Source organism: Passer domesticus, chromosome 28 (assembly GCF_036417665.1).
Source record: "Passer domesticus isolate bPasDom1 chromosome 28, bPasDom1.hap1, whole genome shotgun sequence".
NCBI classification, from domain to species: domain Eukaryota; kingdom Metazoa; phylum Chordata; class Aves; order Passeriformes; family Passeridae; genus Passer; species Passer domesticus.
Window position 1 is genome coordinate 1,037,264 of NC_087501.1, and position 10,693 is coordinate 1,047,956.

General features: G+C 69.2%; 1 protein-coding gene across 1 annotated transcript; it reads left to right on the plus strand.

Moving 5' to 3' along the window:
• Positions 1 to 969: 969 nt before the first annotated feature.
• SEMA4C (semaphorin 4C) lies at positions 970 to 9,825 on the plus strand. The gene is made up of 15 exons (XM_064400481.1): positions 970 to 1,125; positions 2,275 to 2,418; positions 3,822 to 3,971; positions 4,058 to 4,120; positions 4,444 to 4,542; positions 5,021 to 5,117; positions 5,190 to 5,306; positions 5,380 to 5,525; positions 6,206 to 6,381; positions 6,942 to 7,086; positions 7,503 to 7,725; positions 8,005 to 8,120; positions 8,208 to 8,365; positions 8,688 to 8,758; positions 8,854 to 9,825. The coding sequence occupies exons 1-15, from the start codon at positions 1,060 to 1,062 to the stop codon at positions 9,687 to 9,689; spliced, it is 2,607 nt and encodes an 868-aa protein (XP_064256551.1). The 5' UTR covers positions 970 to 1,059; the 3' UTR covers positions 9,690 to 9,825.
• The last annotated feature ends 868 nt before the right edge of the window (positions 9,826 to 10,693 follow it).

Consider the following 10,693-nt stretch of genomic DNA (forward strand, 5'->3'; position numbering starts at 1 on the left):
GCCCTCGTTATCTCGGCCCCATTAATTAGCGGGGCGCGTTGCCAGCGCCTGGAGAGGCGCCAGCCCGGCCGTGTCCCAGCGGGGTGGCACCAGGTGGCACTTGTGCTGTCCCTGGGGGTGACCTTGTCCTCTCTGGGAAGGGACCCTGGGCATCGGGATGGCACTGGGGTGGCACTGGGATGGCACTGGGGTGGCACTGGGATGGCACCAGGGATGGCACTGGGATGGCACTAGTCAAACCGAGCTGAGCCAAACTGGGATAGGCCAAGCCTGGTTAAGCTGAGCTGAACTGGGGCGGGTAAAACCAGGCTGAGCCGAGCCGAGCCAGGCCAGTTAAACCAGGCTGGGCTGAGCCAAACTGGGATAGGCCAAGCCTGGGTAAATTGGCCTGAACTGGGCTGAGCCCAACCGGGGCACCCCGAACTGGGCCGAGCCAGGCCATTGGCGCTGAGCTGGGCTGACTGCTTCTGGATCCGACCCAAACCGAGCCGAGCCGAGCTGGGCTGACCCTGGCTGAGCCAACTGGCCCCAGTAAGACCCGACTGGTTCCGAACGGTTCCGATCCTACGAGAACGGACCCGAGCGGTTCCGATCCGACCCGAGCGGTTCCGATCTGACCCGACCCGACCCGAGCCCCCCTGCTCCGAGGGGCGCCCGTGACGTCACGGGCGGGGCGGGGCCTGGCGGGGCCGCGCGGCGCGCTCCCGCCGCCGCCCCTCACGGCCGCTCCCGCCTCCCGCCGCCCCGGCCGGGCCCCCCCGCCGCCCCCGCCCCGCTCCGCCGCCTCCCGCCGCCGCCCCGCCCGGGCCCCCGCCCCGCTCCGCCGCCGCCCGCCGCCCGCCGCCCCGCCCGGGCCCCCCCGAACCCCCCCGCCCCTCACGGCCGCCGCCGCCGCGCCCTGAGGTGAGTACGGGCCCCCCCCCCCCCCCCCGCCCCGCCCCGGTATTGTTGTGGCGGAGCCGCGGGGGCGGGAGGAGGAGGGGGAGGCGCTTTGTTCCTCCCGGTACCGGGGATCGCCGCCGGCTCCCCCTCCCCGCCCCCGCCGCCATCCGCCCGTGGATGGCGGGGCCGGGATCGCCCCCTCCGCCGCTCGGAGCGCTCGGTGCGGCGGGAACCCCCCCCTCGGTAACGGCGGCGGCGAGCGCGGGGAGCCGGGGCGCGAGGCTGGGGCGGGCAGCGCCGGGGGACCCGGGGTGGCACCGTGTGGGGATCTTGGGGTGGCACCGTGTGGGGAGGGTGGCACCGTGTGGGGACCCGGGGTGGCACCGTATAGGGACCCTGGGTGGCACGGTGTGGGGACCCCGGTGTTACCGTGTGGGGATCTTGGGGTGGCACCGTGTGGGGACCCCCGGTGTTACCGTGTGGGGATCTTGGGGTGTTACCGTGTGGGGATCTTGGGGTGTTACCGTGTGGGGACCCCCCGGCCGGGCCCTCGGGGCACCCCCGGGTGTCCAGCGCCCAGCTCGGGCACCGCGGGGCCAGCGGCCCGGCCGCGGCACCCCGAGGGGCTGTCCCCGTGCCCGCTGGCCGGTGGCACTGCCGCCGCGCTTTGTCCCTGCCGCCGCGCCTGTTGCCAGCCCAGCTGTGCCTGTTGAGCCCCAGCCGTTCCTGCGGCGCTCCAGCTGTGCCCAGGGCACCCCCAGCTGGCCCGTGGCACCCCAGATTTATCTCTTGTGCCCCGGCTGTGCCCGTGGCACCCCGGTTTTGCCCGTGGCATCCTGGCCAGGCCCGTGACAGCCCCCCACCAGCTTTGTCTGTGGGACCCCGACTCTCCCTGTGGCACCCCAGCTGTGCCCGTGGCACCCCAGCGGTGCCCTCAACACCCCAGATGTGGCCGTCACACCCCAGCTGTGCCCGTGCCCCCCTCACCCCCGCCCCAGGAAGCCCGGCCGGGGTGTCCCCCGTTCCCACGGCCCTTCCCGTCCCCCACCCTCCCGGAAATCCTTCCCGAGCCGTCACCGGGGGCCCCCCCGAGCCCCCCCGGCTTCCTGCTTCCCCGCCGGGCAGGGCAGAACAATTCCCGGCCGCATCCTGCCCGCCCCGGGGCACCCTCGGGGGCACCCCCGGGGGCACCGGGGGGTCCCGGGCAGGACGTGGGGGGCGGGAAGCAGCCGGGCCCCCCCCCATTCCCCATTCCCCGGGGCGTGGGGTGCCCCCGGCCTCGTGACAGCGCGGCCTCAATGCCGCCTTGTGCCCGCGCCGCCCGCGTGACGCCCGCGCCGCCGCTGCCCCGTGGCACTGACGGGGCCCCGGCGCGGCCGTGTCCCCCGGCAGGGACCCCGCGGTGTCCCCAGCGCCGCCCCGGTGCCATGGCCGCTGTCACCGTGCTGCTGGCGCTCGTCACCGCCGCCACCCGCGCCGCTGGCAGCCCGGGGGCATCGTGGAGTGCTGTGCCCAGGAGGACCGTGCCCTACGAGGGTGAGTGCCAGGGGCAGCGGGGATGGGCTGTGGGCTGTTGTCACCACCTCGGGTGGCTTTTGTCCCCTCCCCACCCCCGGAGTTTGTTAGCACTGCGGGGTGGGTGTCCCAAAACTGAGGTGTGGGGACATGCAGGGGTGTGCCAGATGTGCCATCCCCAGTCCTGTGCCAGTGCCTGGGAGCCACTGCCCGGTGCTGTGTCCCTTGTCCCCATCCCTCTGCTGTGTCCCCCGTTCCCATCCCTCTGCTGTGTCCCCTGTCCCCACCTCTGCCCTGTCCCCTGCTCATCTCTCTGGCCTGTCCCCTGTCCCCATCCCTGTGCTGTGTCTCTTGTCCCCATGCCTGTGCCCTGTCCCCTGTCCCCATCCCTCTGTCAGCTCCTTTGTCCTGTACATCCTCCATGTCCTCACGCTGCCACCACCCCGTCCCATCCGTCTGCCATGTCCCTTGTCCCATCCCTCTGCCATTTCCTGTCCCCACGCCCTGCCATCATCCTGTCCTGTCCCTCGGCCATGTCCCCTGTGCTGCCAGCACCCTGAGGTGCTGTCCTTGTCCCGTGCCCGCAGCCTCTGTCCCTGCCCTGTGCTGTCACCCTGTGTCCCCATGCCGTGCCAGCTCCAGTGTCCCTGTCCCCGTGCCATGCCCTGTGTCCCCATGCCGTGCCACATCCCCTGTCCTCATGTGGTGGCAGTGCCCCCTGTCCTCTATCCCTGTCCCATGCCAGTGTCCCCATGCTGTGTCCCCTGTCCCCATGCCAGACCCCATCCTTCTGCTATGCCACTGTCCCCATGCCTGTGACTTCGGTCCCTTTGCTGTGCCCCTGTCCCTTGCAGTGTCCCCTGTCCCCAGGCCCAGGACCCCACCCTCAGCCGTGCCACTGTCCCGGTGCCGCCCCCGTGCTGTGCCAGCCCCGTGTCCCTGTCCCCGCCCGGGGCCCTGGCGCTGTCCCCTCAATGGTTCCTTTCTGCAGGGCCCGGGGGTGGCAGGGGGGGCGCGGGGGGGTCCCTGCAAAGGCCACTGTGTTCGGTGACAAAGGGACCTTTGTGTGCCACGGGCCGGGGGTGGCCGGCGGGGGCGGGGGGTGACCCCGGGGGTCCCCTGCCCGGGGTCCCCGTGTCCCCACAGACACGGGGATGGTCCCAGCTCAGGGGACCCACAGAGCTGCATGGCAGGGTCCCCGTGTCCCCACAGAGCTGGGGCGGGGTCTCAGCTGCGTGTCCCCACAGTGTGTGGTGTCCCAGCCCCGTGTGCCCTGTCCCCACAGTCTCTGAGTTCCCAGCCCATTGTCCCTGTCCCCACAGAGCTGTGGGTGGGATCTGCAGGGGTTGGGGGGTGCTGTGGTGTCCCAGCCCATGTCCCTGTCCCCACGGTGTGGTGTCCCAGCCCGTGTCCTGTCCCCACAGAGCTGCAGGACACTGCCCAAGCGCTTCTCCCAGGGCGGGGTGTCTCACTACCTGACGCTGACGCTGGACGAGGCCGAGGCGCTGCTCTACGTGGGTGCCCGCGAGGCCGTGTTCGCCCTGGCCACGGGCACCGTGGAGCTCAAGGCGGCGGTGAGGCCCTGGGGCACCCCCAAAATCGGGGTGGCATTTGGGGTGGGGGGTGCCCTGCCAGCCCCTGACCCCTGTGCCACCCCCAGATCTCCTGGGAGGCGCCCGTGGAGAAGAAGGCGGAGTGCGTGCAGAAGGGCAAGAACAACCAGGTGGGCACGGGGTCCTGGGGCACCGTGCCAGCTCCAGGGGCACTGTCCCTGTGACTTTGTGCCATGTCCTGTGTCCCTGTGCTGTGCCAGCTCCAGCGTCCCTGTCCCTGTGTCCCCATGCCATGCTCCATTCCCCTGTCCCCATGTGGTGGCAATGCCTCCTGTCCTCTATCCCCGTCCCGTGCCACTGTCCTCGTGCCATGTCCCTTGTCCCCACTCCTTTACAGTGCCCCACTGTCCCTGTGCCATGTCCCTTGTTACCATGCCATTTCCCCAGTGCCACCTCCCCTGTCCCCATTAATGTCCCCTGTGTCCCCTCCCAGACCGACTGCTTCAACTACGTGCGCTTCCTGCAGAGCTACAACAGCTCCCACCTGTACGCCTGCGGCACCTACGCCTTCCAGCCCAAGTGCACCTACATCGTGAGTGGGGCCCACAGCCCGGTCCCCAGCGTCCCCTCCCTGCCCAGGGGTGGCCCTGTCCCCAAGGGTGGCGTTTAGGGTGGTTTTGTGGCTGTGAGAGCAGGCTGGCGCTGTCCCCTGTGCTCTTGGAGTGTCCCAGATGGGTCCCCTGAATCAGGGCCACCCCTGGGTGAGGGACAGGGACAGTCCCAGAGGGGTCATCTTGGAGGGTGCCTGTCCCTGGGGGTGACATTTAGGGTGATGAGAGAGCAGGTTGGGGATGTCCCCAATGTCCCCCTGCCCTCCCCGGGCATGTGGCTCTGTCTCCAGGGGTGTCCCTGTCCCCAAAAGGATCATCCAGGACTGTCCCCATCTCAGAAGGATCATCCAGGGGTGTCCCTGTCCCCAGGAGGGTCACCTGGAGGGTGTCCATGTCCCTGGGGCCTGTCGGGGTGGCACAGACATGACCCAGTGCCCCCCACCCCCCTGTGCCCCCCAGGAGCTCTCCGGCTTCACCCTGGACCCGGTGGCATTCGAGGACGGCAAAGGCAAATGTCCCTACGACCCCACCAAGGGCCACACCGGCCTCATCGTGGGTAGGTGACACCTCTGGGGTCACGGAGGGTGCCACCCGTGCCCGCCACGCCCCTTAAACACCTCCCCCACAGACGGGGAGCTCTACTCTGCCACCTTCAACAACTTCCTGGGCACGGAGCCCGTCATCCTGCGCAACCTGGGCCCGCACTACTCCATGAAGACAGAGTACCTGACCTCGTGGCTCAACGGTGGGCACACGGGGCACGGGGCACACGGGAGGGCACGGGGCACGGGCACGGCTGTGACAGGCTGCTTTTGCAGAGCCCCACTTCGTGGCGTCGGCCTTCGTGCCCGAGAGCGCGGGCAGCGGCGACGACGACAAGGTTTACTTCTTCTTCAGCGAGCGCGCCGTCGAGTACGACTGCTACGCCGAGCAGGTGGTGGCACGGGTGGCACGGGTCTGCAAGGTACGCCTGGGCACGCCTGGGGACACGCCCTGAGCTGTCCGAGGGCTGGGAAGTTGGCATGGGGTTGGGCAGGTGAGGATCTGCTGTGCTGAGCAGCTGGTGGCACGGGTGGCATGGTCTGCAAGGTGCCTTGTCCTGGTTCCCATGGTCACCATGGTGGCCTTGTCCTGTTGCCCATGGTGGCCTTGTCCCATGCCAGTGGTCAGCATGGTGGCCTTCTCATGGTCACCATGGTCACCATGGTGGCCGTGTGCCCATGGTGGCCTTGGTGGCCATGTCCCAGTGCTGGTGGTGGCCTTGTCCTGCTGCCTGTGGTGCCCGTGGTCACCATGGTGCCCACGGTGGCTGTGTCCTGGCACCTATGGTCCCCACAGTGGCCATGACCCAAGTCCCACAGTGCCCATTATGGCCGTGTCCCAGTGCCCACAGTGGCTGTGTCCTGGTGCCCGTGGTCACCACGCTGACCATGATGGCCATGTCCCGATGCCCACGGAGCCCATGGTAGCCTGTCCCGGTGCCCGCGGTGCCCACAGCGGCCATGTCCCGGTGCCCACAGCGGCCATGTCCTGTGCCCGCGGTGCCCACAGCGGCCATGTCCCGGTGCCCACAGCGGCCATGTCCCGGTGCCCACAGCGGCCATGTCCTGTGCCCGCGGTGCCCACAGCGCGCTGTCCCCGCAGGGTGACGTGGGCGGCGCGCGCACGCTGCAGAAGAAGTGGACGTCGTTCCTGAAGGCGCGCCTGGTGTGCTCGGCGCCCGAGCAGCAGCTGCACTTCAACCGCCTGCAGGCCGTGTTCACGCTGCCCGGCGCCCGCTGGCAGGACACCGCCTTCTTCGGCGTCTTCCAGGCCCGCTGGTGAGTGCCCGCCGTGCCCGGCCCCGTGCACCTGGTGGCCTTGTCCCGGTGACGGTGGTGGCCTTGTCCCAGTGACCATGGTGGCTTTGTCTCTGTGCCCATGGTGGTCTTGTCCTGGTGATCATGGTAGTCTTGCCTTGGTGCCCATAGTGGCCCTGTCCTGGTGCCCATGGTGGCCTTGTCCTGGTGCCCATGGTGGCCTTGTCCTGGCGCCCATGGTGGCCTTGTCCCGGTGACCGTGGTGGCCTTATCCCAGTGCCCATGGTGTTCTTGTCCTGGTGAGCATGATGGTGTTGTCCCTGTGCATGTGGTGGCCATGATGGCCCTGTCCCTTTGCCCATGGTGGCCTTGTCCTTTTGCCCATGGTGACCATATCCTGGTGCCCATGGTGGCCTTGTCCTGGTGCCCATGGTGGCCCTGTCCTTTTGCCCATGGTGACCATGTCCTGGTGCCCATGGTGGCCTTGTCCCAGTGACAATGGTGGCCCTGTCCTGGTGCCCACGGTGCCCACGGTGGCCTTGTCCTGTTGCCTGCTGGCTGCCACCCCGGTGTGCCCGCAGGGGTGACGTGGACGTGTCTGCCATCTGCCGCTACCCCATCCTGGAGGTGAAGAAGGCCTTCGAGGGGCCCTACAAGGAGTACCGGGAGCAGGCGCAGAAGTGGGGGCGCTACTCGGGCGTGGTGCCCACGCCCCGGCCCGGCGCGGTGAGAGCGGGCACGGCCACGGCCTGGGGCTGCTGGGGCCAGCTGTGGGGCTGCCGCTGCCCTCTGGGGGCTGGCATCTGTTTCTGTTCCTGGTGGTGGCCCCTGAAGGGTTGGGATCCATCCATGGGGTTGGTGGTGCCCCCTGAGGGGTTGGCATTCATCTGTGCCCCCTGAAGGGTTGGGATCCATCTCTGGGACTGGTGATGCCCTCCATGGGGTTGGGATCCATCCCTGGGGTTGGTGGTGCCCCCTGAGGGGGTGGGATCCATCTGTGCCCCCTCAGATGGATTGGGATCCATCTGTGCCATCCTGAGAGGGATTGGGACCCACCCCAATGCCCCCGTGCCCTCCCCCGTGCCCTGACCTTCCCCCCGTGCCCTCCGCCGTGCCCTGACGTTGCCCCGTGCCCCCGGCAGTGCATCACGGACTGGCACCGGCAGAACGGCTTTGCCAGCTCGCTGGAGCTGCCCGACAACACGCTCAACTTCGCCAAGAAGCACCCGCTGATGGACGAGCCGGTGCCACCGCAGCGCGGGCGCCCGCTGCTGCTCAAGAGGGATGCCAACTTCACCCAGCTGGTGGTGGACCGCGTGGCAGGGCTGGACGGGGCCACCTACGAGGTGCTCTTCATTGGCACAGGTAATGCCAGGGGCAGGGAGTGCCAGGGGACAGGCACAGAGGGCATAGGGGACAAGGGGCATAGGGGACAGGAGGCACAGCATGGCGAGGCTGAACAGTGCCACCTTGCACTCTTCATTGGCACAGGTAATGCCAGGGGACAAGGCACAGTGGGGACAGGCATGGAGGGGCAGGGCACCAGGGGACAGGGCATTGAGGAGACGTGGCACTGAGGGACAGGGCAGCCTGTGGGCAGCCCCGGGGTGCCCCGTCGCTGATGCCCGCTGTGCCAACCCGCAGGTGACGGCTGGGTGCACAAGGCGCTGGATTTGGGCACCCGCATCCACCTGGTGGAGGAGCTGCAGGTGTTCGAGCCGGCTCAGCCCGTGGAGAGCCTGGTGCTGGCGGGCACCAAGGTGAGCGTGCCAGGGGTGGCGGTGGCAGCGTCGCCGCGGTGCCACCCGGCGATGTCACCTCACCGCTGTGCCCCCCTCCCCTGGCAGAAGCTGCTGTTCGCCGGGTCCCGCTTGCAGGTGGCACAGCTGCCCCTGGCAGAGTGCGGGCGCTACCAGTCCTGCACCGACTGCGTGCTGGCACGGGACCCCTACTGCGCCTGGAGCCGCAACGGCAGCGCCTGCGTGCGCACCGACGGGCACAACGGGTACGGGGGCATGGGCATGGGCACCCGGGGCACGGGGATGGCACCCAGGGCACGGCCGGGGTGGAGTTTGGGAAGGGTTCTGTCCCAGAGGGTGTGGGCACTGCCCAGGGAGTGGGCACGGCCCCGAGGAGCTCCAGGAGCCTTGGGATTTTGGGGTGTCTGTGCAGGGGTGCCCAGGGTGGCATTTGGGGGTGTCTGTGCAGGGGTGCCCAGGGTGGCATTTGGGGGTGTCTGTGCAGGGATGCCAGGCTGGGATCGGTGGTCCCTGGGGTCCCTGGGGAGGGCACCACGGGTACCCCCTCACGGTGCCCTCCTCCCGCAGCTCCCACCTGGTGCAGGACGTGCTGAGCTCCGACACCGGTGCCTGCTCCGTGCCACAGGTGGCCAAGCAAGGTGAGACCCCGCCGGTGCCACACGGGTGTGCCCACGCCCCCCACGCCACCCGGTGAGCCCCCGTGCCCTCCCCTCTGACGGCCGTGTCCCCGCAGGCCCCCTGACCCCCAAGAACGTGACGGTGGTGGCGGGCACCGACCTGGTGCTGACGTGCCGCCTGGCCTCCAACCTGGCGCGCGCCCTCTGGACCTTCGAGGGCCGGGCGCTGGCGGCGCAGCAGGTGCTGGTGCTGGGCGAGGCGCGGCTGCGGGCGCTGGTGGTGCCCGGCGCGGGCGCCCAGCACAGCGGCACCTACCGCTGCCTGGCCGAGGAGCAGGGCGCCCGCCTGCCCGCCCAGGAGTACCGGGTGGCCGTGCTGGCCGGCCCGGGGGCGCCGCTGGAAACGCGGGCGCCGCTGGAGAGCCTGGGCGTGGTGTGGGTGCTGGCCGTGTGCCTGGGCGCCCTGTGCCTGCTGCTGCTGCTGGCCGTGCTGTCGCTGTGGCGCCGGCTGCGCCACGAGCTGGGCAAGGGCGCCAAGGCCATCGAGAGCACGCTGGTGTACCCCATCGAGCTGCCCAAGGAGCCGCCCAGCCCGCGCTTCGTGCCCAGCGCCGCCTCCGACTCGGACGAGAAGCTCTGGGACCCCTCCAGTTACTACTGCTCGGACGGCTCGCTGAAGATCGTGCCGGGCCACGCCAGCACGGCGGGCACCGCCTGCTGCCGCAACGGCGGCGCCGCCTCGCCGCCCGCCGCCGTGCCCGGGCAGCCGCTGCACTCGCCCACCCGCATCCACCTGGGCCCGCTGCGCGGCTCGGCCTCCAACGGCTACATCCGCCTGGCGCTGGGCACCGAGCAGCGCCCCGCCTGCGCCGACCTGGCCGAGGAGCTGCGGCGCAAGCTGCAGCAGCGCCAGCCCCTGCCCGACTCCAACCCCGAGGAGTCGTCGGTGTGAGCCGTGCCCGCCCCCGCCCCGCCAGCCGGCGCGGCACCGCGGGGCAGCGCGGCACAGCTGGCACCAGGATCCGGCTGGGGACGGGCGGCTGGCATCAAAACCTGGCTGGGGATGGACACCTGGCATTGGAACCCAGCTGGGGATGGGTGTCTGGCACTGGGAATGGACGCCTGGCACCAGGGCCTGGCTCAGGACGGGCACCTGGCACCAGGATCCAGCTGGGGATGGACACCTGGCACTGGCACCCGCCCTGGGGACAGGATTGCCACGCTGGCACCTGCCCTGGGGGCAGCAGGGTGAGCCCAGTGCCCGGCTTGGGGCCAGCAGTGTCGCCACGGGATGTGCCCTGTGTCACCCCAGCGCCAGTGCCCACCGTGGGGACTGATCCACGGGCACTGGTGCCACCTTGGGGACAGGATTGTCACCCTGGCACCCAGGATTGTCACTGCCACCTGCCCCGGGCACAGGCCTGGCACCGCTGCCCGCCTTGGTGGCACCTCTGCCACCCTGGGGTGCCGGTGCCAGCACCTTCGGTACGGTGTCCCCGTGGGGGGACAGAGCTGGGGACCCCCCTGTGCCCACCTTGTGCCCGCTGCCCTCGGGACGATTTTTTGGGCCGATTTCGGGTTTTTCTCCCTGACATTTTTCTATCTCCCCCCCGCCCTGTGCCCCCCTGCCAGGGCTCTGTGCCCACCCTGCCCTGGCCTTGTCCCCTCCTGTCCCCACCCCTGCACGCCCCCCACCCCTTTTGTATAAGCCCCCCCCAGTGTAATTTATTTGTTACCGAAATTATATTTATTTGCTGTAAATACCTGAGTATTTTTATATTCATAATAAAAGGACTTCCAGAAAAAAGCCAAAAACAAATCCCGGGGTTTTTTTTTTCCTCTCTCTTTTTCTTGGGGGGCTCTGGGGGAATTTTGGGGGAATTTTTGGGGTCTTTGGGGAAGGTTTTTGGGAAAGCTTTGGTTGAGGTTTTGGGGGAAGTTTGGCAGTTTTGGTTG